This window comes from Culex quinquefasciatus, chromosome 3 (assembly GCF_015732765.1).
Source record: "Culex quinquefasciatus strain JHB chromosome 3, VPISU_Cqui_1.0_pri_paternal, whole genome shotgun sequence".
Taxonomy (NCBI): Eukaryota; Metazoa; Arthropoda; class Insecta; order Diptera; family Culicidae; genus Culex; species Culex quinquefasciatus.
The window spans coordinates 102,986,546-103,014,545 of NC_051863.1; the positions used below are offsets into that span (position 1 = coordinate 102,986,546).

General features: G+C 24.0%; 1 protein-coding gene across 1 annotated transcript; it reads right to left on the minus strand.

Moving 5' to 3' along the window:
* Positions 1 to 22: 22 nt before the first annotated feature.
* Positions 23 to 27,741, minus strand: LOC119769172. Its single transcript, XM_038261078.1, has 6 exons — positions 27,312 to 27,741; positions 26,807 to 27,268; positions 6,445 to 6,619; positions 5,473 to 6,367; positions 2,887 to 5,395; positions 23 to 666 (listed from the first exon to the last, which is right to left on the minus strand). The coding sequence occupies exons 1-6, from the start codon at positions 27,739 to 27,741 to the stop codon at positions 23 to 25; spliced, it is 5,115 nt and encodes a 1,704-aa protein (XP_038117006.1).
* Positions 27,742 to 28,000: the final 259 nt, after the last annotated feature.

Below are 28,000 nucleotides of genomic sequence, written 5' to 3' on the forward strand. Positions count from 1 at the left end.
GTGCTTAATAAATTAACTAAATTTAATGTTTTTCTTCTTCAGGAAACACTTCATCGGTAGGCAGCTGACCCGGTTGCGGTGTGATATGTGGAGCCTCAGGAGACAGCGGCACGGGAAGCAAGCAGATTTTAACAGCTGGTCTGGTGATGATTCCACCGCTGGCCGTTCGCAGCGACACAACTCGTACGATGCCGTATGGTCCAGGATGAACGGCTTCGATCCGGGCAAGTGGCCAGCGGAGTGGTCCTTGCAGTTCGTCGACGACGATCACGAGTCTACCGGGTTGGATTTCGTCGTTCCGCTGGTAACCCTTGGTGTCCCTCAGCAGCTCCTGGAGGTATTCGCGTCGCCAGTGGGCCCAAAATTGTTGGGCGTGGAGCTGGAGTTGCTGATAGTGGTTTAGGCGGTTGACTGGAATGTGGCGCAGATCTGGGTCGGGCAGGGCGTGCATCGATGTTCCGATTAGGAAATGGGCCGGCGTTAGAGCGGCGAGGTCGTTCGGATCTTCACTCAGTGGAAGAAGTGGGCGGGAGTTCATGTGGGACTCAATTTGCGTGAGCACGGTGCACATGTCCTCGAATGACAACCTTGACGGACCAAGCTGCCGGAACAGGTGCTTCTTGGCAACCTTTACGGCGGATTCCCATAATCCTCCGAAGTGGGGCGCTTTTGGGGGAGTGAGATGCCAGTTAATCCCTTCGGCTGTGCAAAATTCGTGGAGTCGTGTGGTGTTCGTTGGATCGATCGGAGAGTAAATCGACGCGCGCGAACCCGCGGGAAAGTGGTAGAAAGTTCTCGAAATCATTGAAAAGGGGGTCGCGGTGTGCCCAGAGAAGTTGGGCAATCAGTCGTGTGGTGTTCGTTGGATCGATCGGAGAGTAAATCGACGCGCGCGAACCCGCGGGAAAGTGGTAGAAAGTTCTCGAAATCATTGAAAAGGGGGTCGCGGTGTGCCCAGAGAAGTTGGGCAATCAGTCGTGTGGTGTTCGTTGGATCGATCGGAGAGTAAATCGACGCGCGCGAACCCGCGGGAAAGTGGTAGAAAGTTCTCGAAATCATTGAAAAGGGGGTCGCGGTGTGCCCAGAGAAATTGGGCCATCAGTCGTGTGGTGTTCGTTGGATCGATCGGAGAGTGAATTGACGCGCGCGAACCCGCGGGAAAGTGGTAGAAAGTTCTCGAAATCATTGAAAAGGGGGTCGCGGTGTGCCCAGAGAAGTTGGGCAATCAGTCGTGTGGTGTTCGTTGGATCGATCGGAGAGTAAATCGACGCGCGCGAACCCGCGGGAAAGTGGTAGAAAGTTCTCGAAATCATTGAAAAGGGGGTCGCGGTGTGCCCAGAGAAATTGGGCCATCAGTCGTGTGGTGTTCGTTGGATCGATCGGAGAGTGAATTGACGCGCGCGAATCCGCGGGAAAGTGGTAGAAAGTTCTCGAAATCATTGAAAAGGGGGTCGCCGTGTGCCCAGAGAAGTTGGGCAATCAGTCGTGTGGTGTTCGTTGGATCGATCGGAGAGTAAATCGACGCGCGCGAACCCGCGGGAAAGTGGTAGAAAGTTCTCGAAATCATTGAAAAGGGGGTCGCGGTGTGCCCAGAGAAATTGGGCCATCAGTCGTGTGGTGTTCGTTGGATCGATCGGAGAGTGAATCGACGCGCGCGAACCCGCGGGAAAGTGGTAGAAAGTTCTCGAAATCATTGAAAAGGGGGTCGCGGTGTGCCCAGAGAAGTTGGGCAATCAGTCGTGTGGTGTTCGTTGGATCGATCGGAGAGTAAATCGACGCGCGCGAACCCGCGGGAAAGTGGTAGAAAGTTCTCGAAATCATTGAAAAGGGGGTCGCGGTGTGCCCAGAGAAGTTGGGCAATCAGTCGTGTGGTGTTCGTTGGATCGATCGGAGAGTAAATCGACGCGCGCGAACCCGCGGGAAAGTGGTAGAATGTTCTCGGAATCATTGAAAAGGGGGTCGCAGTGTGCCCAGAGAAGTTGGGCCATCAGTCGTGTGGTGTTCGTTAGATCGATCGGAGAGTAAATCGACGCGCGCGAACCCGCGGGAAAGTGGTAGAAAGTTCTCGAAATCATTGAAAAGGGGGTCGCGGTGTGCCCAGAGAAATTGGGCCATCAGTCGTGTGGTGTTCGTTGGATCGATCGGAGAGTGAATCGACGCGCGCGAACCCGCGGGAAAGTGGTAGAAAGTTCTCGAAATCATTGAAAAGGGGGTCGCGGTGTGCCCAGAGAAATTGGGCCATCAGTCGTGTGGTGTTCGTTGGATCGATCGAAGTGTGAATAGGCGCGTGCGAACCCGCGAGAAATAGATCGGGAAAGCATTGAAATAGAGATTCGCGTCGTTGAATTATATGTTATATTTTCATTTAGTTTTGAAAGCCCATCCCATAGCATCGTTGCTCGGATGGCACGCCGGCGGTAAGAAGTAAAAAATACGCGATTGATAAGTCCTTCTCATAGCGTCGTAGCTCGGAAGGCAACGATTGTTTCACTTTCTGGTCATATCATCTACCAAGATGAATCCTGACCTTCCCTTTCCTTCCCCTACTAACACAATTCCCCCACTTCCCGTGATGCTTGAAGGAGATGCTGTGGATTCAACGGTCTCATGCGGTGTCAACAGGTATAGAGCGACAAACTCTGTGTCTGATGAGTCTGCAACTTCAACTATCGGACTAACATTCCTACCTTTGTTGAACTGCATCTCCTTGGGGGGGCGCCGGTATTGACTTAAAGCAGAGATCTTCAGGGGTTATACAGTGAGGATGATTAGCTCCCACTATTCATCTGTTGGTTCATTGTGTAACTTCAGCTGATCCGTCAATAACGGAGTAGCAGCTCATTGGCAGTCAACCATGCTCATGCTCATGCTCATGCTCGGCTGTGCAAAATTCGTGGATTTTCTCCTGCTCGTCGTCGTGAGTGAGCATTGCGTACAGCCGGGCAAGTTCGTTCTTAGCGCCTTCAAAGTTCTTGCCATTGTCGGAATGAATGTGAGACGGCACTCCGCGTCGTCCGATGAACCTGCGCAGCGCGGCAAGGAATGCGGGGGTGGAGAGATCTCCAACAAGTTCAATGTGAACGGCCTTCGTCGCGAAGCACACAAAGAGGCAAATGTAGGCCTTGGCCGGTGCAGCACGTTTGTGTATCGGCTTCAGGTACAGTGGACCTGCGTAGTCCACGCCGACGACGCTAAATGGGCGACTAGGGATGATCCGTTGAGCCGGAAGTTGGCCGATCTGCTGCTGAACCAATTCGGGATTCAGTCTAACGCAACGGAAGCAATTCCGCACCACGCTTCTGGCAAGAATGCGACCACCGATGGGCCAGAATTCTTCGCGCATGGCGGTGAGGAGTAGGCGCCCGCCGCCGTGGAACAGTTTTTGGTGGTAGAATTCGGCGAGGATGCGAGCGAAGGGATGGGAACCAGGTAGTAAGGCTGGGTGTTTGGCTTGGAAAGGCAGTTGGGAAAGCTTTAGTCGACCCCCCACTCTCAACACTCTCTCTGAATCGACAAATGGGCTCATTTTGTAGATGTTGGACTGTTTTGGCACCGGCTTCCCCTTTTCGAGTTCCGTCAGTTCGGCGCTGAAAGAGTCCTGTTGTGCTAGTCGAGTGAGCACCATTTTGGCTTTGGCAAACTGCTCCACAGTTAGGGCACGCGGCACAGGTGTCGTTCTGGTCGTTCTCGCTTTCTGCCTGGTGTTGTCGATGAATCGGAGGACGAATCCGATCGAGTGGACTAGCCGTCTGTACGAGTGACAGCGCAGGAACCAGGGGTGAACCTGCGGCGGCTTCTCTGTCACAGCGGCGACTACGCGAACTTCCAGGATGTCCGACGGAACGCTTTGCGGGTTGGTCCTCGGCCAGTCTCGTGGGTTTGAGCATATCCAACTTGTTGCATTCTTCCAGGTCTCGCAGTTCAAGAAGTTCGGCACCGTCATCCCGCGGGACACCAGGTCCGCCGGATTGTCCTTGGTCGGCACGTGATTCCAATGACAGCCGCGCGTGTAGAACTGGATCTCAGCGACACGGTTCGCTACGTACGTCTTCCAGGTGTTCGGGTTTGCTTGGATCCACTGCAGTACGACAGCTGAGTCCGTCCAAAAGTACGAGTCCGAGATCTTGATCTTGAGTGCCTGCTTGATCCGGAAGTGAAGGTGAACTCCGAGCACAGCAGCGTTTGCTTCCAAGCGAGGAACGTTGAGTCCTCTGAGTGGGGCGATCCGAGATTTTGAAGCTAAGAACGTTACCCGTACATTGCCGTGTCGGTCCTCACAGCGGATGTAGCAACAAGCTCCGTAGGCGTCCTTAGACGCGTCGCAGAATGTGTGCAGTTGGTAGGTGGAGTCGGGCTGGAGAGCGTAGCGGTCGATCTTGTAGGACCGGATTTTTGGAAGTTCCTTGAAGAATTTCTCCCACTTGATGCGAATGTTGTCCGGCACCGGGTCGTTCCAGTCACACTTCAGCTGCCAGCATTCCTGCATGATGATCTTGGCGGTGACAACTACGGGTGCGATGTGACCTAGAGGATCGTAGAGTCGAGCGATTGTTGAGAGGATGAACTGCTTCGTGGGAGGTCCCTTGCTCTGGTTGATTTGCGAGTCGAATCGCAGAACGTCGGCCTCGGGCTCCCATCCAATCCCCAGCGCCTTTACCATCTCGTTCGGACCAAACTGCAGACTCGACTGCGTGCCGATTTGGTCTTGGGTCAGTCCTCGCAGTACCTCGAGACGGTTTGATGTCCACTTCCGCATCTCGAACCCTCCCTTGGCCAGCAGTTCCGTAAGCTCTTTCCGCAAGCGTATGGCGTCCTCGACCGTGTCAGCGCCACCAATGAAGTCATCTACGTAGAAGTTGCTTTCGAGCGCTGGACCGCCCAACGCGTACTCGTGACCCTCGTCCTGAGCGAGTTGCTGAAGGGAACGGGTGGCTAGGTACGCGGAAGGTGCTAGGCCGTACGTGACGGTCTGTAGTTCGTACGTTTGGATGGGTGAGTCTGGCGAGAACCGCCAGAAGATGCGCTGCAGCCTTCTGTCCTCTGGGTGGACGAGAACCTGCCGGTACATTTTGGCTGCGTCCGCTACGAGGGCTACAGGGTAGTTCCGGAAGCGGAGCAGGAGCGAGAGAAGGTCCTCCTGAACCACAGGTCCGACGCAGAGTGCTTGGTTGAGCGAAAATCCCGTAGAAGTTGCTGCTGAACCGTCGAAGACGACCCGAACCTTGGTCGTCGTGCTGGAGTCCTTAAAGACGGGGTGGTGGGGTAGGTAGCACGATGGCGTCTTGTCCTTCTCATCAGGTTCAACCAGCTGCATGTGGCCCAGCTCGACATCCTCCCGCATAAACTTGTGGTAGTCCGCCTTGAGCTGTGCGTCTCGCTCTAGCCGTCGCTCAAGCTGCGGAACCGTCGCAAAGCTGCGGTCTTGGAGTCACCCAGCAAGTTTTCGAAACCTGGTTTGCGGGGGTAACGTACCACGTAGCGACCCTCCGGCGTACGCGTTGTCGTCGACTGGAACAAGGACTCGCAGTCTCGCTCCTCGACGGAAAGCTTGTCGTTGATTGTGAGTTCCTCCGTCTTCCAAAATCGCTCCATGCTCTCCTCCAGCGACATCATCGCGAGTACCGAGTACGAGTGTGCGGTTTCGGTTGGTGTGGACGAAGCTTGGCTGGCGGAACCGGTGACAATCCAGCCGAAGACGCTGTCTACTAGAATCGGAAGTGAACCGTCGAGGTGAATGCGAGCTGCGCTAGGGAAGAAAGAGTGAAAATGCTTTGCTCCGAGAACCATGTCGATCGGCTGCCGTTCATTGAAGGTCGGATCGGCGAGGAAGAGTTCCACCGGAATGTTCCAACCCGACGTTGAGATGTTGTGGCTTGGAAGCTCCGCAGTCAGTTTGTCCATGACAAGAAAGTTGATCCCGCAGGAGAAATCGCTCTTTCTCGACCGCACTTCGGTGGAGGCGGAATGCCGAACTGGTGTTGACATCTGGCCTGCGCCTTGGATCACCACGCTCGCAGGGGCTCGCTTGAGCCGCAGAATTCTTGCCATGCGATCGGTGATGAGATTAGGTTGGGAGGCGCTGTCCAGCAATGCGCGGGCCACGTGTTCCATTCCCAACGAATCGACGACCTTGATCAGCACAGTAAGCAGGAACACGTTTTCCTTGGGCTGCTGAAGTGGAACGCTGACTTCGACCTGTGGAACGACCTCGGTGGGCGTAGCGACCTCTTGCTTGGTTGAGACGACCGAAGCGGACACTTCCAACTGCCCGCTCGCTTGTGTGGGTGCCGTTGCACCGCTGTTGGTTCTTGGCGAGTTATCAGCATGTCCCACGTGAAGGAGCGAATGATGCCGCTGTTGACAGTGCCTGCAGGAGCGCTTGGACGAACAATTCCTCACATGGTGTGCCCCCAAACAGTTGTAGCAGAGGTGTTTGTTGCTCACAATCCGCTGACGCTCAGGGACAGAAAGCTGACCAAACTTGTGGCATTTGTAGAGAGGATGCGCGAGTCCACACGCTGCACAATCCGCGGCAGGTCCTGAACTAGCGGTGGAGGCGTACGACGAAAGGCGCTGCGAGCTCCGTTTCTTCGACGCGGGGCGGGGTGACTGATGCGAGCTGGTAGCCCCATTGATGTCTCACTCGAACAATGCATTGTTCGAGTGAGACAGCAAGAACGTTTGATTTAAAGATGCAGGTACATCCATACTTTGAGAAAATTTCGGTTTGGATTTCAGCTGATGCTTAGCACGAGAATCCAAAACCTTTTTTCTGATGGGGCAATCCCAAAAATTTGATTTGTGATTTCCACCACAATTTGCACATTTAAATTGGGCGATTTCTTTCACGGGACAATTGTCCTTGTCGTGAGAAGAATCCCCGCAAACCATGCATTTTGGAACCATAGCGCAATGATCAGTACCGTGACCGAATGCCTGGCAACGCCGGCACTGGGTCAGATTCTGGCCATTACCGCCATGTTTCTTAAAATGCTCCCACTTTACTCGTACATGGAACAAAAATTGTACTTTGTCCAAAAGTTTCAAATTGTTGATTTCATTTCTGTTGAAATGAATCAGATAAAATTGCGAAGTCAAACCAAAGCGAGAAATATTCCCGTTTGATTTTTTCTTCATTGGTATTACTTGGGATGGGGCAAAGCCAAGCAACACCTTAAGTTCGTTTTTGATCTCATCCACCGACAAGTCGTTGGAGAGACCCTTCAGGACCGCCTTGAATGGACGAGCATTCTTGGTCTCATACGTGTAAAAATTGTGTTTGTGGTTTTTTAAATAACCAACAAAAGTTTGGTGATCTTGTAAAGATTCCGTCAACAAGCGACATTCTCCTCTTTGACCAAGCTGGAACGAAACCTTCAAATTGCAAGTTTCCTTGCAATTCTTCAGTTGCGTTCGAAAGCTGGCCAAACCGGAGACGGAAGTCACTACAATTGGCGGAGCCTTTACTCGTTTCTCGACAGCAGAAGGCTCAGTACGAGGAGAAGAATCCTTGTCAACAGTTTCGGATAAAACACCGAAACTGTTTGTCAATGGAATTGGAGGATTGACCTCACATTCAGAATCAGAATCAGACCTCAGAAGAGGCTGTTTTCTTTTTATGTTTCCGTTAGCCGGATTAGCGTTCAAACGCTTCACCGACGTAACGACCAAATCTTCAGAAAATTTGCGTTTACCTTTGTTTTGACGCATTTTGCAAGCAAAGTTCTCTTAAAAAGATGGCTTCGTTTGTAAAATACAACAAAATTTCAGGTGGGGTTAGTCTTGAAAAGACTGTTTAGAATTTTGGAAAATAACTCAGGTAGTCTTTAAAAAGACTGTGAATTTTGTTTTGAAATAACTCTGAGCTTAGGTAGTAAAAAATACCGCAGCTCTAGTGTCCGTTCACTACGAAGGTTCGCAAGACACTGATTTTTTTTTTCAACTCATTAGATCATGGTAAACAAAAACGTGAAAATTCTTAATTTAATATAATTTTTATGAAATAACTCCAAATATTTTTGAAAAAGCTTACATAATTTTCCCGTAGCTTCAAAAATTAATATTATCCGATATCAAAGTGTCTGATAATCTGATTAATTGTATATGAGTTATAAATTAAATTTAATTTAGCAAAATCATCTTCATTCATTTTTATCTGAGCATCTAAAAAATGGTTCCAAAAAGTATAGAAAATGTGTACTTTTGCTTAAATTTCGGGAATTCCCGGGAAATTTGTAAATTGAAAATATATTTTTTAGGGAAATCCCGGGAAATTTTTTCCCGGGACGGGAAATTGAACGCTCTACTGCTTAGTTGATTTTGCACTTCTCAGTGCATTTTTAAAACAAATATTAAAAAAACGTAGACTTTTTTAAGCCGACAAGAAAAAAACAACAATCTTCGTCAGTGGCTATCATACTTCTGGAGATTTCTTAGCCACATGCGTAGACATTTGGAACTAACGTGATTTTCACGTTGAAACCATTGGATAAGTCCAATGGGGGAAATCTAAGCGCTTTTATTATAAAACTCACACAGGGTTGTTACGGACGGCGCGGATCGCGCGGATGGTGCGGATGGCGCGTATCGCGCGGATCTGGCGCGGATTTGCTGGCTAATTTTGCTCAGGCGCGGATTTCGCGCGGATATCAATTTGATAAACAAAATAATTGAGAACGATAGAATTTCTTTCAAATTACAAAGAAAAATATTATTAGGAATTAAATAAATTAATTCTTTTTCGTTGAGTGCGAAAATATCAGTTTCTAAGAAGTTGTTAATGAAGAAAATTTTGTTCTAAAAATTATTGATTGTTTTTTTCTTAATATGAAACTTCGAAATAATCTTCAAGAAGCGATTTTTTAATGTATTGAGATTTGTTATATAAATTCAACATAACATTACAACTCATTATTTTAAAACATCTGCCTTACAATTCAAATAAATATCAAATTTTATTAAAATCAAAAGAACAAAATTCGAAAAATTACAGAATTTTAAAAATTTGAAGCTATGAAACTTTTTAGATTTTCTATGTTTTTCAATATAAAAATTTAAATTTTTAAATTTTTGGTTTATTAAAAAAAAAAACAAAAATTCTGTTGCCACTCTGATTCAGGTACAATTGATTCTACTCCCAATGGAGCACCCACAGTCGAGCAGTTTTTGACATTTCGCTCCATAAAAAATACATTGTAGAAAAAAGCAAAAACTGCTCGAATGGAAATGTTCCATTTGAAATTTCAGAATTATCATATTCAAATAATAAAAAAATTAGAATTCATAATTTGAAATTGTCAAAACTTACAGACGTAAAAAATGTAAAAAAGTACGAATTATTAAATTGAAAAATTACGAAAATGTTACAATTGATTTTTGTTATTTTTTTAATTTTTAAGGAAAGTTCTTAAATTATCAAATTATATATTTTTTAAATTATTAGATTATTAAATTATTTGATTATAAAATTGTTAAATTGTTAAATTTCTAAATTATTATATTATTAAATTATTAGATTATTAAATTATTTGATTATAAAATTGTTAAATTGTTAAATTTCTAAATTATTATATTATTAAATTATTAAATTATTTAATTATTAAATTATTAAATTATTAAATTATTAAATTATTAAATTATTAAATTATTAAATTATTTAATTATTAAATTATTAAATTATTAAATTATTAAATTATTAAATTATTAAATTATTAAATTATTAAATTATTAAATTATTAAATTATTAAATTATTAAATTATTAAATTATTAAATTATTAAATTATTAAATTATTGAATTATTAAATTATTAAATTATATTATATTATTAAAAAATTAAATTATTAAATTATTAAATAATTAAATTATTAAATTATTAAATTATTAAATTATTAAATTATTAAATAATTAAATTATTAAATTATTAAATTATTAAATTATTAAATTATTAAATTATTAAATTATTAAATTATTAAATTATTAAATTATTAAATTATTAAATTATTAAATTATTAAATTATTAAATTATTAAATTATTAAATTATTAAATTATTAAATTATTAAATTATTAAATTATTAAATTATTAAATTATTAAATTATTAAATTATTAAATTATTAAATTATTAAATTATTAAATTATTAAATTATTAAATTATTAAATTATTAAATTATTAAATTATTAAATTATTAAATTATTAAATTATTAAATTATTAAATTATTAAATTATTAAATTATTAAATTATTAAATTATTAAATTATTAAATTATTAAATTATTAAATTATTAAATTATTAAATTATTAAATTATTAAATTATTAAATTATTAAATTATTAAATTATTAAATTATTAAATTATTAAATTATTAAATTATTAAATTATTAAATTATTAAATTATTAAATTATTAAATTATTAAATTATTAAATTATTAAATTATTAAATTATTAAATTATTAAATTATTAAATTATTAAATTATTAAATTATTAAATTATTAAATTATTAAATTATTAAATTATTAAATTATTAAATTATTAAATTATTAAATTATTAAATTATTAAATTATTAAATTATTAAATTATTAAATTATTAAATTATTAAATTATTAAATTATTAAATTATTAAATTATTAAATTATTAAATTATTAAATTATTAAATTATTAAATTATTAAATTATTAAATTATTAAATTATTAAATTATTAAATTATTAAATTATTAAATTATTAAATTATTAAATTATTAAATTATTAAATTATTAAATTATTAAATTATTAAATTATTAAATTATTAAATTATTAAATTATTAAATTATTAAATTATTAAATTATTAAATTATTAAATTATTAAATTATTAAATTATTAAATTATTAAATTATTAAATTATTAAATTATTAAATTATTAAATTATTAAATTATTAAATTATTAAATTATTAAATTATTAAATTATTAAATTATTAAATTATTAAATTATTAAATTATTAAATTATTAAATTATTAAATTATTAAATTATTAAATTATTAAATTATTAAATTATTAAATTATTAAATTATTAAATTATTAAATTATTAAATTATTAAATTATTAAATTATTAAATTATTAAATTATTAAATTATTAAATTATTAAATTATTAAATTATTAAATTATTAAATTATTAAATTATTAAATTATTAAATTATTAAATTATTAAATTATTAAATTATTAAATTATTAAATTATTAAATTATTAAATTATTAAATTATTAAATTATTAAATTATTAAATTATTAAATTATTAAATTATTAAATTATTAAATTATTAAATTATTAAATTATTAAATTATTAAATTATTAAATTATTAAATTATTAAATTATTAAATTATTAAATTATTAAATTATTAAATTATTAAATTATTAAATTATTAAATTATTAAATTATTAAATTATTAAATTATTAAATTATTAAATTATTAAATTATTAAATTATTAAATTATTAAATTATTAAATTATTAAATTATTAAATTATTAAATTATTAAATTATTAAATTATTAAATTATTAAATTATTAAATTATTAAATTATTAAATTATTAAATTATTAAATTATTAAATTATTAAATTATTAAATTATTAAATTATTAAATTATTAAATTATTAAATTATTAAATTATTAAATTATTAAATTATTAAATTATTAAATTATTAAATTATTAAATTATTAAATTATTAAATTATTAAATTATTAAATTATTAAATTATTAAATTATTAAATTATTAAATTATTAAATTATTAAATTATTAAATTATTAAATTATTAAATTATTAAATTATTAAATTATTAAATTATTAAATTATTAAATTATTAAATTATTAAATTATTAAATTATTAAATTATTAAATTATTAAATTATTAAATTATTAAATTATTAAATTATTAAATTATTAAATTATTAAATTATTAAATTATTAAATTATTAAATTATTAAATTATTAAATTATTAAATTATTAAATTATTAAATTATTAAATTATTAAATTATTAAATTATTAAATTATTAAATTATTAAATTATTAAATTATTAAATTATTAAATTATTAAATTATTAAATTATTAAATTATTAAATTATTAAATTATTAAATTATTAAATTATTAAATTATTAAATTATTAAATTATTAAATTATTAAATTATTAAATTATTAAATTATTAAATTATTAAATTATTAAATTATTAAATTATTAAATTATTAAATTATTAAATTATTAAATTATTAAATTATTAAATTATTAAATTATTAAATTATTAAATTATTAAATTATTAAATTATTAAATTATTAAATTATTAAATTATTAAATTATTAAATTATTAAATTATTAAATTATTAAATTATTAAATTATTAAATTATTAAATTATTAAATTATTAAATTATTAAATTATTAAATTATTAAATTATTAAATTATTAAATTATTAAATTATTAAATTATTAAATTATTAAATTATTAAATTATTAAATTATTAAATTATTAAATTATTAAATTATTAAATTATTAAATTATTAAATTATTAAATTATTAAATTATTAAATTATTAAATTATTAAATTATTAAATTATTAAATTATTAAATTATTAAATTATTAAATTATTAAATTATTAAATTATTAAATTATTAAATTATTAAATTATTAAATTATTAAATTATTAAATTATTAAATTATTAAATTATTAAATTATTAAATTATTAAATTATTAAATTATTAAATTATTAAATTATTAAATTATTAAATTATTAAATTATTAAATTATTAAATTATTAAATTATTAAATTATTAAATTATTAAATTATTAAATTATTAAATTATTAAATTATTAAATTATTAAATTATTAAATTATTAAATTATTAAATTATTAAATTATTAAATTATTAAATTATTAAATTATTAAATTATTAAATTATTAAATTATTAAATTATTAAATTATTAAATTATTAAATTATTAAATTATTAAATTATTAAATTATTAAATTATTAAATTATTAAATTATTAAATTATTAAATTATTAAATTATTAAATTATTAAATTATTAAATTATTAAATTATTAAATTATTAAATTATTAAATTATTAAATTATTAAATTATTAAATTATTAAATTATTAAATTATTAAATTATTAAATTATTAAATTATTAAATTATTAAATTATTAAATTATTAAATTATTAAATTATTAAATTATTAAATTATTAAATTATTAAATTATTAAATTATTAAATTATTAAATTATTAAATTATTAAATTATTAAATTATTAAATTATTAAATTATTAAATTATTAAATTATTAAATTATTAAATTATTAAATTATTAAATTATTAAATTATTAAATTATTAAATTATTAAATTATTAAATTATTAAATTATTAAATTATTAAATTATTAAATTATTAAATTATTAAATTATTAAATTATTAAATTATTAAATTATTAAATTATTAAATTATTAAATTATTAAATTATTAAATTATTAAATTATTAAATTATTAAATTATTAAATTATTAAATTATTAAATTATTAAATTATTAAATTATTAAATTATTAAATTATTAAATTATTAAATTATTAAATTATTAAATTATTAAATTATTAAATTATTAAATTATTAAATTATTAAATTATTAAATTATTAAATTATTAAATTATTAAATTATTAAATTATTAAATTATTAAATTATTAAATTATTAAATTATTAAATTATTAAATTATTAAATTATTAAATTATTAAATTATTAAATTATTAAATTATTAAATTATTAAATTATTAAATTATTAAATTATTAAATTATTAAATTATTAAATTATTAAATTATTAAATTATTAAATTATTAAATTATTAAATTATTAAATTATTAAATTATTAAATTATTAAATTATTAAATTATTAAATTATTAAATTATTAAATTATTAAATTATTAAATTATTAAATTATTAAATTATTAAATTATTAAATTATTAAATTATTAAATTATTAAATTATTAAATTATTAAATTATTAAATTATTAAATTATTAAATTATTAAATTATTAAATTATTAAATTATTAAATTATTAAATTATTAAATTATTAAATTATTAAATTATTAAATTATTAAATTATTAAATTATTAAATTATTAAATTATTAAATTATTAAATTATTAAATTATTAAATTATTAAATTATTAAATTATTAAATTATTAAATTATTAAATTATTAAATTTTATATTATTAAATTATTAAATTATTAAATTATTAAATTATTAAATTATTAAATTATTAAATTATTAAATTATTAAATTATTAAATTATTAAATTATTAAATTATTAAATTATTAAATTATTAAATTATTAAATTATTAAATTATTAAATTATTAAATTATTAAATTATTAAATTATTAAATTATTAAATTATTAAATTATTAAATTATTAAATTATTAAATTATTAAATTATTAAATTATTAAATTATTAAATTATTAAATTATTAAATTATTAAATTATTAAATTATTAAATTATTAAATTATTAAATTGTTAAATTATTAAATTATTAAATTATTAAATTATTAAATTATTAAATTATTAAATTATTAAATTATTAAATTATTAAATTATTAAATTATTAAATTATTAAATTATTAAATTATTAAATTATTAAATTATTAAATTATTAAATTATTAAATTATTAAATTATTAAATTATTAAATTATTAAATTATTAAATTATTAAATTATTAAATTATTAAATTATTAAATTATTAAATTATTAAATTATTAAATTATTAAATTATTAAATTATTAAATTATTAAATTATTAAATTATTAAATTATTAAATTATTAAATTATTAAATTATTAAATTATTAAATTATTAAATTATTAAATTATTAAATTATTAAATTATTAAATTATTAAATTATTAAATTATTAAATTATTAAATTATTAAATTATTAAATTATTAAATTATTAAATTATTAAATTATTAAATTATTAAATTATTAAATTATTAAATTATTAAATTATTAAATTATTAAATTATTAAATTATTAAATTATTAAATTATTAAATTATTAAATTATTAAATTATTAAATTATTAAATTATTAAATTATTAAATTATTAAATTATTAAATTATTAAATTATTAAATTATTAAATTATTAAATTATTAAATTATTAAATTATTAAATTATTAAATTATTAAATTATTAAATTATTAAATTATTAAATTATTAAATTATTAAATTATTAAATTATTAAATTATTAAATTATTAAATTATTAAATTATTAAATTATTAAATTATTAAATTATTAAATTATTAAATTATTAAATTATTAAATTATTAAATTATTAAATTATTAAATTATTAAATTATTAAATTATTAAATTATTAAATTATTAAATTATTAAATTATTAAATTATTAAATTATTAAATTATTAAATTATTAAATTATTAAATTATTAAATTATTAAATTATTAAATTATTAAATTATTAAATTATTAAATTATTAAATTATTAAATTATTAAATTATTAAATTATTAAATTATTAAATTATTAAATTATTAAATTATTAAATTATTAAATTATTAAATTATTAAATTATTAAATTATTAAATTATTAAATTATTAAATTATTAAATTATTAAATTATTAAATTATTAAATTATTAAATTATTAAATTATTAAATTATTAAATTATTAAATTATTAAATTATTAAATTATTAAATTATTAAATTATTAAATTATTAAATTATTAAATTATTAAATTATTAAATTATTAAATTATTAAATTATTAAATTATTAAATTATTAAATTATTAAATTATTAAATTATTAAATTATTAAATTATTAAATTATTAAATTATTAAATTATTAAATTATTAAATTATTAAATTATTAAATTATTAAATTATTAAATTATTAAATTATTAAATTATTAAATTATTAAATTATTAAATTATTAAATTATTAAATTATTAAATTATTAAATTATTAAATTATTAAATTATTAAATTATTAAATTATTAAATTATTAAATTATTAAATTATTAAATTATTAAATTATTAAATTATTAATTATTAATTATTAAATTATTAAATTAATAAATTATTAAATTATTAAATTATTAAATTATTAAATTATTAAATTATTAAATTATTAAATTATTAAATTATTAAATTATTAAATTATTAAATTATTAAATTATTAAATTATTAAATTATTAAATTATTAAATTATTAAATTATTAAATTATTAAATTATTAAATTATTAAATTATTAAATTATTAAATTATTAAATTATTAAATTAAATTATTAAATTATTAAATTATTAAATTATTAAATTATTAAATTATTAAATTATTAAATTATTAAATTATTAAATTATTAAATTATTAAATTATTAAATTATTAAATTATTAAATTATTAAATTATTAAATTATTAAATTATCAAATTATTAAATTATTAAATTATTAAATTATTAAATTATTAAATTATTAAATTATTAAATTATTAAATTATTAAATTATTAAATTATTAAATTATTAAATTATTAAATTATTAAATTATTAAATTATGAAATTATTAAATTATTAAATTATTAAATTATTAAATTATTAAATTATTAAATTATTAAATTATTAAATTATTAAATTATTAAATTATTAAATTATTAAATTATTAAATTATTAAATTATTAAATTATTAAATTATTAAATTATTAAATTATTAAATTATTAAATTATTAAATTATTAAATTATTAAATTATTAAATTATTAAATTATTAAATTATTAAATTATTAAATTATTAAATTATTAAATTATTAAATTATTAAATTATTAAATTATTAAATTATTAAATTATTAAATTATTAAATTATTAAATTATTAAATTATTAAATTATTAAATTATTAAATTATTAAATTATTAAATTATTAAATTATTAAATTATTAAATTATTAAATTATTAAATTATTAAATTATTAAATTATTAAATTATTAAATTATTAAATTATTAAATTATTAAATTATTAAATTATTAAATTATTAAATTATTAAATTATTAAATTATTAAATTATTAAATTATTAAATTATTAAATTATTAAATTATTAAATTATTAAATTATTAAATTATTAAATTATTAAATTATTAAATTATTAAATTATTAAATTATTAAATTATTAAATTATTAAATTATTAAATTATTAAATTATTAAATTATTAAATTATTAAATTATTAAATTATTAAATTATTAAATTATTAAATTATTAAATTATTAAATTATTAAATTATTAAATTATTAAATTATTAAATTATTAAATTATTAAATTATTAAATTATTAAATTATTAAATTATTAAATTATTAAATTATTAAATTATTAAATTATTAAATTATTAAATTATTAAATTATTAAATTATTAAATTATTAAATTATTAAATTATTAAATTATTAAATTATTAAATTATTAAATTATTAAATTATTAAATTATTAAATTATTAAATTATTAAATTATTAAATTATTAAATTATTAAATTATTAAATTATTAAATTATTAAATTATTAAATTATTAAATTATTAAATTATTAAATTATTAAATTATTAAATTATTAAATTATTAAATTATTAAATTATTAAATTATTAAATTATTAAATTATTAAATTATTAAATTATTAAATTATTAAATTATTAAATTATTAAATTATTAAATTATTAAATTATTAAATTATTAAATTATTAAATTATTAAATTATTAAATTATTAAATTATTAAATTATTAAATTATTAAATTATTAAATTATTAAATTATTAAATTATTAAATTATTAAATTATTAAATTATTAAATTATTAAATTATTAAATTATTAAATTATTAAATTATTAAATTATTTAATTATTAATTTATTAAATTATTAAATAATTAAGTTATTTAATTATAAAATTATTAAATTAATAAATTATTAAATTATTAAATTATTAAATTATTAAATTATTAAATTATTAAATTATTAAATTATTAAATTATTAAATTATTAAATTATTAAATTATTAAATTATTAAATTATTAAATTATTAAATTATTAAATTATTAAATTATTATATTATTAAATTATTAAATTATTAAATTATTAAATTATTAAATTATTAAATTATTAAATTATTAAATTATTAAATTATTAAATTATTAAATTATTAAATTATTAAATTATTAAATTATTAAATTATTAAATTATTAAATTATTAAATTATTAAATTATTAAATTATTAAATTATTAAATTATTAAATTATTAAATTATTAAATTATTAAATTATTAAATTATTAAATTATTAAATTATTAAATTATTAAATTATTAAATTATTAAATTATTAAATTATTAAATTATTAAATTATTAAATTATTAAATTATTAAATTATTAAATTATTAAATTATTAAATTATTAAATTATTAAATTATTAAATTATTAAATTATTAAATTATTAAATTATTAAATTATTAAATTATTAAATTATTAAATTATTAAATTATTAAATTATTAAATTATTAAATTATTAAATTATTAAATTATTAAATTATTAAATTATTAAATTATTAAATTATTAAATTATTAAATTATTAAATTATTAAATTATTAAATTATTAAATTATTAAATTATTAAATTATTAAATTATTAAATTATTAAATTATTAAATTATTAAATTATTAAATTATTAAATTATTAAATTATTAAATTATTAAATTATTAAATTATTAAATTATTAAATTATTAAATTATTAAATTATTAAATTATTAAATTATTAAATTATTAAATTATTAAATTATTAAATTATTAAATTATTAAATTATTAAATTATTAAATTATTAAATTATTAAATTATTAAATTATTAAATTATTAAATTATTAAATTATTAAATTATTAAATTATTAAATTATTAAATTATTAAATTATTAAATTATTAAATTATTAAATTATTAAATTATTAAATTATTAAATTATTAAATTATTAAATTATTAAATTATTAAATTATTAAATTATTAAATTATTAAATTATTAAATTATTAAATTATTAAATTATTAAATTATTAAATTATTAAATTATTAAATTATTAAATTATTAAATTATTAAATTATTAAATTATTAAATTATTAAATTATTAAATTATTAAATTATTAAATTATTAAATTATTAAATTATTAAATTATTAAATTATTAAATTATTAAATTATTAAATTATTAAATTATTAAATTATTAAATTATTAAATTATTAAATTATTAAATTATTAAATTATTAAATTATTAAATTATTAAATTATTAAATTATTAAATTATTAAATTATTAAATTATTAAATTATTAAATTATTAAATTATTAAATTATTAAATTATTAAATTATTAAATTATTAAATTATTAAATTATTAAATTATTAAATTATTAAATTATTAAATTATTAAATTATTAAATTATTAAATTATTAAATTATTAAATTATTAAATTATTAAATTATTAAATTATTAAATTATTAAATTATTAAATTATTAAATTATTAAATTATTAAATTATTAAATTATTAAATTATTAAATTATTAAATTATTAAATTATTAAATTATTAAATTATTAAATTATTAAATTATTAAATTATTAAATTATTAAATTATTAAATTATTAAATTATTAAATTATTAAATTATTAAATTATTAAATTATTAAATTATTAAATTATTAAATTATTAAATTATTAAATTATTAAATTATTAAATTATTAAATTATTAAATTATTAAATTATTAAATTATTAAATTATTAAATTATTAAATTATTAAATTATTAAATTATTAAATTATTAAATTATTAAATTATTAATTTATTAAATTATTAAATAATTAAGTTATTGAATTAATAAATTATTAAATTAATAAATTATTTAATTATTAAATTATTAAATTATTAAATTATTAAATTATTAAATTATTAAATTATTAAATTATTAAATTATTAAATTATTAAATTATTAAATTATTAAATTATTAAATTATTAAGTTATTAAATTATTAAATTATTAAATTATTAAATTATTAAATTATTAAATTATTAAATTATTAAATTATTAAATTATTAAATTATTAAATTATTAAATTATTAAATTATTAAATTATTAAATTATTAAATTATTAAATTATTAAATTATTAAATTATTAAATTATTAAATTATTAAATTATTAAATTATTAAATTATTAAATTATTAAATTATTAAATTATTAAATTATTAAATTATCAAATTATTAAATTATTAAATTATTAAATTATTAAATTATTAAATTATTATATTGTTAAATTATTAAATTATTAAATTATTAAATTATTAAATTATTAAATTATTAGATTATTAAATTATTAAATTATGAAATTATTAAATTATTAAATTATTAAATTATTAAATTATTAAATTATTAAATTATTATATTATTAAATTATTAAATTATTAAATTATTAAATTATTAAATTATTAAATTATTAAATTATTAAATTATTAAATTATTAAATTATTAAATTATTAAATTATTAAATTATTAAATTATTAAATTATTAAATTATTAAATTATTAAATTATTAAATTATTAAATTATTAAATTATTAAATTATTAAATTATTAAATTATTAAATTATTAAATTATTAAATTATTAAATTATTAAATTATTAAATTATTAAATTATTAAATTATTAAATTATTAAATTATTAAATTATTAAATTATTAAATTATTAAATTATTAAATTATTAAATTATTAAATTATTAAATTATTAAATTATTAAATTATTAAATTATTAAATTATTAAATTATTAAATTATTAAATTATTAAATTATTAAATTATTAAATTATTAAATTATTAAATTATTAAATTATTAAATTATTAAATTATTAAATTATTAAATTATTAAATTATTAAATTATTAAATTATTAAATTATTAAATTATTAAATTATTAAATTATTAAATTATTAAATTATTAAATTATTAAATTATTAAATTATTAAATTATTAAATTATTAAATTATTAAATTATTAAATTATTAAATTATTAAATTATTAAATTATTAAATTATTAAATTATTAAATTATTAAATTATTAAATTATTAAATTATTAAATTATTAAATTATTAAATTATTAAATTATTAAATTATTAAATTATTAAATTATTAAATTATTAAATTATTAAATTATTAAATTATTAAATTATTAAATTATTAAATTATTAAATTATTAAATTATTAAATTATTAAATTATTAAATTATTAAATTATTAAATTATTAAATTATTAAATTATTAAATTATTAAATTATTAAATTATTAAATTATTAAATTATTAAATTATTAAATTATTAAATTATTAAATTATTAAATTATTAAATTATTAAATTATTAAATTATTAAATTATTAAATTATTAAATTATTAAATTATTAAATTATTAAATTATTAAATTATTAAATTATTAAATTATTAAATTATTAAATTATTAAATTATTAAATTATTAAATTATTAAATTATTAAATTATTAAATTATTAAATTATTAAATTATTAAATTATTAAATTATTAAATTATTAAATTATTTAATTATTAATTTATTAAATTATTAAATAATTAAGTTATTTAATTATAAAATTATTAAATTAATAAATTATTAAATTATTAAATTATTAAATTATTAAATTATTAAATTATTAAATTATTAAATTATTACATTATTAAATTATTAAATTATTAAATTATTAAATTATTAAATTATTAAATTATTAAATTATTAAATTATTAAATTATTAAATTATTAAATTATTAAATTATTAAATTATTAAATTATTACATTATTAAATTATTAAATTATTAAATTATTAAATTATTTAATTATTACATTATTAAATTATTAAATTATTAAATTATTAAATTATTACATTATTAAATTATTAAATTATTAAATTATTAAATTATTAAATTATTAAATTATTAAATTATTAAATTATTAAATTATTAAATTATTAAATTATTAAATTATTAAATTATTAAATTATTAAATTATTAAATTATTAAATTATTAAATTATTAAATTATTAAATTATTAAATTATTAAATTATTAAATTATTAAATTATTAAATTATTAAATTATTAAATTATTAAATTATTAAATTATTAAATTATTAAATAATTAAATTATTAAATAATTAAATTATTAAATTATTAAATTATTAACTTATTAAATTATTAAATTATTAAATTATTAAATTATTAAATTATTAAATTATTAAATTATTAAATTATTAAATTATTAAATTATTAAATTATTAAATTATTAAATTATTAAATTATTAAATTATTAAATTATTAAATTATTAAATTATTAAATTATTAAATTATTAAATTATTAAATTATTAAATTATTAAATTATTAAATTATTAAATTATTAAATTATTAAATTATTAAATTATTAAATTATTAAATTATTAAATTATTAAATTATTAAATTATTAAATTATTAAATTATTAAATTATTAAATTATTAAATTATTAAATTATTAAATTATTAAATTATTAAATTATTAAATTATTAAATTATTAAATTATTAAATTATTAAATTATTAAATTATTAAATTATTAAATTATTAAATTATTAAATTATTAAATTATTAAATTATTAAATTATTAAATTATTAAATTATTAAATTATTAAATTATTAAATTATTAAATTATTAAATTATTAAATTATTAAATTATTAAATTATTAAATTATTAAATTATTAAATTATTAAATTATTAAATTATTAAATTATTAAATTATTAAATTATTAAATTATTAAATTATTAAATTATTAAATTATTAAATTATTAAATTATTAAATTATAAAATTATAAAATTATAAAATTATTAAATTATTAAATTATTAAATTATTAAATTATTAAATTATTAAATTATTAAATTATTAAATTATTAAATTATTAAATTATTAAATTATTAAATTATTAAATTATTAAATTATTAAATTATTAAATTATTAAATTATTAAATTATTTAATTATTAATTTATTAAATTATTAAATAATTAAGTTATTTAATTATAAAATTATTAAATTAATAAATTATTAAATTATTAAATTATTAAATTATTAAATTATTAAATTATTAAATTATTAAATTATTAAATTATTAAATTATTACATTATTTTTTTTTTTGTAAAAACGTTTATTCAGACTTTTGAGTTACAGCATCATTTCATACATTACAATCTAAGTGGAAATCAAGTGCGGTAATTGATAGCGAGCTTTTAGGGTCTAGAATGAAATTTACATAATTTATAAATGTTTTCAGCGCCTTTTGTTTGCTCCTAACTTCGCAGTGTTTTAGCTCTGGCAAGAGAAAATTTTTAATTTGAATCCTTCTACCTAAAATTGTCCCCAACTTTAAACGAAGGTGACGCCAAAGATGTCTTACCCTACTGCACGTTGCGAACTTATGATCAAGATCTTCAATGGAATTAGGACAGTGTTCACAGTTCGGATTCATGGCTCTGTTTTGTCTGAACATTAGCGCGGCGTGAGGATCTTTCCGTTGACCAAAGGTAGTAGGTTGATCTTTCAGCTGAGTTGAGTGCTTTGCTTCGGGTGTTTCTCCATACTCGATTCCAGTCGATGTTGGGGTTCTCCTCCATAACTTTCGGTACTCGCAGGTTCTCTCGATAGTACTCATGCAGAGTACTCGCCGACGGGTTCGCAGTCAGGTTCGTGGGGATGTACGGGAGCAACTTGGCCACTACCTTCAAACACGGGTAGAGTGCAGGGATACCCATTACGTTAGGTGGGTTGGACATTTGCTGCTCAAAATTCCGTGCAAAGGGTGTACTCTCGATCGGCGATGTACCGGCTGACCAACAACGCCTTGCACTTGTGCACAGGAGATGCAGGTTTAACCCTCCTTTACAGACGGGTAACGCCAATTGCTCCATTGCTATTCTGTGTGGGTATTGTGCCCAGATAAAATACCCAATTTGCGAAGTTATTCTAGCGATCATCACATTTGTAATACTCAGAACGGAGGCCAGGTACCATAGCCTCGACGTTACGAAAGTATTTACTACGACAACCCTCTGCACGAGTGAGTGACCGTGGCTTGTACAACCACATCAGCCTCGACGTCTTCCGGACAAGCTCGTTCCAATTATGTTTTGTAGTCTCCTTCAGTGAATTGAAAAAAGTCACTCCGAGTATTTTGAGCGACTCTGCCATGGAAGGCCACGGTGGGATCTCACGTGAGCGGTTCCTGCCTATGTTCATCCCCAATGTTTTGTGGAGGTTCAACACAGCTCCAGAGCACTCTCCGAACTCAACAAACGCTTGCTTGAGTGTGTCCAGTATACAATCATCACGAACAATCACGGAAATGTCGTCCGCATAAGCTACTACTAAGTCAGAGGGGTGATTGCAGAGGGAGAGGAGTTTTACTAGGAGAGGATGAAGGTAGAGGACAAACAAGTGCATACTTAATGGGTCACCTTGTCTAACAGAGCGTTCAATGGGAAATTTTTGAGTGAGTTTCCCATTGACGAGCAATCTAGAGTACGAAGCGGACATGATTCTTTCCAAGAGCAGCAGAAATCTTTCGTTAAAACCCATACTTCTCATAACCCCCAGAAGAAACCCTCTATCAACGCGATCAAAAGCATGATCAAGATCAAACGAAATAAGTCTCCCAGCTCTGTTAGTGCAATTAATTTCAACAATTCGGTCTTTGATTGCTTGCACTGCCTCAAAAATGATTCTTTCAGAGTTCGAGCACTTTTGTTCAGAATTCACGAGATTGTTTTCTACCACAACTTTCTCTAATCTTTGCTTCAATATGCGAGAAAGCAGTTTGTAATCGAAATTCAATAAAGAAATTGGTCGGTATGATTTGATCGAGCTTTCGTTTGTCTTTTTCTTACAAAGTACAATTACTCCTTCAACAAGTTCCTCAGAAATGTTTCCTTGGAGCATTTCATTCAAAATTAGATTGAGTTGCGGATGAATGATCTCAAAGGTTTTCAAGTAAAATTCCTTTGGAATCCCATCACACCCTGGCGACTTTCTCGAGGCACTAGATTTTACAGCAAAAAAGATTTCTGATGTTGTTATTTCATCCATCAAACGATCATTTGAATCTGACCCTGCTGGAATCGACCGATTGCTCGGAAAGTTAACATTTGGTTCTACAGGTTGTTTTGAGTACAAGGATTTAAAATATTCGAACACGTGATTCTCAATCAGAGCGGGATCAGTTAGCTGACGATTTTGATGTTGAATGGACTTTATAAAGCTTGTCTTTTTCCGCCGAGTTCTTTCCCCAAGTTGAAAACCAGATATTCTTTCCCCCCCAATAGTTTGATCATTCAGTCTCTCGTAAACTTTTGAGAAATTTCGTTGAATTTGTAGCATTTGAGATTTTATTCGATTTATGTCTTCCCTTCTACTTGGGTTACCCAAGAGTCCCTCGTAAGCTTCCTTAAGCTGCCGGTAGAGATGTTCGTTATTTGCATTAAATTGCCTGAATTTTTCATTCGTTTTCCACTTGAAGAAACTACGTATTTTGGGTTTTGCACATTTAATCCACCAGCTGACCCAGCTGTTGTAATTTCTTCGTTCCCTCAACCATCGATTCCATCTCAGACCAAACTCCTCAACATTTTCGTTTGTGAGTATGTGTGAACGGATTGACCAGTAACCTCTTCCTTGCAACACTCTCAAATCGGGGAGACAACATCGAACCTTAAAAGCTTTGTGATCAGAGAATGACGTCACCAGGTACTCAGAGACTCGAAGGTGAGAAACAAGAGAGGAGGACATATATTCGATCAAGACGAGAAGCAGCATTTGAGCGAACGAAGCTGAATGCTGACTGGTTCCTATTTAAAGAACTCCACGTGTCGTGAAGGTCCAAATTTCCAACTAATGTTTTGAATGATATACTAAAGTTACTAGTACCAGTTGAGTCCTCATTACGAATCACGCTATTGAAATCCCCACCCAAAACAAGGTGCTCAGCAGAATTTTGGAGGTAGAATGGTAGAGAGTTTTTGAAAAGGTTCTCACGAGAGCTCACATTTTGAGTTCCAGATGGTGCGTAAATATTACAAACAGTGGTCGAAGTTCCAAGTTTTACAGTGATGATGCGGCTGTCCAAGCTACGCTGGACGTTTGAATAGGGAATGTTTGCTTTTATTGCAATAGCTGTACCTCTCTTGGAATCGTCAACGTTCGTGAGAACCTCAAACCCCGGGATAGTCAAATTTGAGTTCTCGACTTCTTGTAGCAGTACAACATCTGCATCTGTTTGGCGGATAAAAGATCGCAAACTTTCAATTTTGTTGTTATTTGCAATTGCGTTAGTGTTGATTGTGCAGATATTATAGCTCATTGTAGGATGGTTCATGATTAGTTTTGTGGGGTTGAATACTCGCAACCGACTCGAGATTAGTAAATGGGATAGGTTAGTAGGGATGTTTTAATCGATGTTATTAGACCGAGTCAGTTCTCGGCTTCTTCGGACGACCCCGACCGCGTCTTGGTTTCACTTTCTGAAACTCTGACCTTTCAGCGGACGACTCGTCGGATTCAGAAACACTACTATGCACTTGTTTGATAGGGAGAGGAAGGGGAGGGGATTTGAACGGACTCCCTGACACATCGACAGGAGAGGTAGCATCGAATTGAGCTGAATCATCATACCCACGCTGCTGCAGATCTTGATCCATCAGCTCCGTCTCGTTCGCGACCGGTACGATCGTCTCGTCCGACATCGAGTCGTCTTCTGCCACGGCTGGAGTGATTGTTGAGGAGGAGGATTGCTCGACTCCATCAGTTGCGGTACTCAGGTGCGAGCAGGACGGCTGCTGCGCTGTGGTGTCGAGTTCCTTTTGTTTCGACTCAGAGGCGGCTTGGTTGAGCTGGTTGAGGTTGGTGGCGACGAAGTTCGGCAAAAGCGAGTTGATAATAGCGGTCCCTTTGTCCACAACGGTGGCGTAACTGGTCGAGTCGGTTGACTGCGCGGCCTTGAGCCGATCACTCAGGTCACTCTTCTGTCCCACGAGTTTTTTGTTGTCCGTACATGTGATTCCGGGATGCGACAGACGAGAACAATGGCGGCAAGTTTGGGGTTGACCTCTGTAAGTGACCAGGGTTTTCTCCTGCTGGACTGTCACGAACGATTGGATATGTTTCCTCAGTGTCATCCTCACCACGCGAATGCCGGAAGAGATGCCCTTGTACGCAAAGTTTTCCCCACACCAACTCTTTGATGCAGTGCACGTCCCCATAGTGTCGCAAGAAACCAATAAGCTCCTCGTCACGCACGTTCTCTGACAGGTCGTGGACCTTGACCTCCACCGTCGAATCGTCCATCTGCAATCGCACCTTGTATTTCACTTTGTTTAGCTCAATCTCGTGGCGTCCATCGTGCTCCTCGACAGCGTCCTGAGCGGTCTTCAGGGTATCGCACTTCACGTGAGCAGCATTCTGCACGTGGTTCATCTGCAGTCGTTTCACCTGGTCGATGCGTAGTCCCATAACATCGTGCACAAAGGAGTGAATTTCTTCGAAGCTTGGGCGCTTGGGGAACACACTGAGGTCAACCTTGAAGGTATTTTCCCGGGGTCGCACGGAGGTCATCGTCGCTGGCAATTGTTTGCTGGTAGCGAGAATGAAAGAGAAGATTTTCCTCACACCGAAGTGTGGCTGCACACGGGCAAAAAACAAACTTTTGCAGAACGCGCGGTAAATACGTCTGGTCTGGGCAAAAGCTTGCACCCAACTACATTATTAAATTATTAAATTATTAAATTATTAAATTATTAAATTATTAAATTATTAAATTATTAAATTATTAAATTATTAAATTATTACATTATTAAATTATTAAATTATTAAA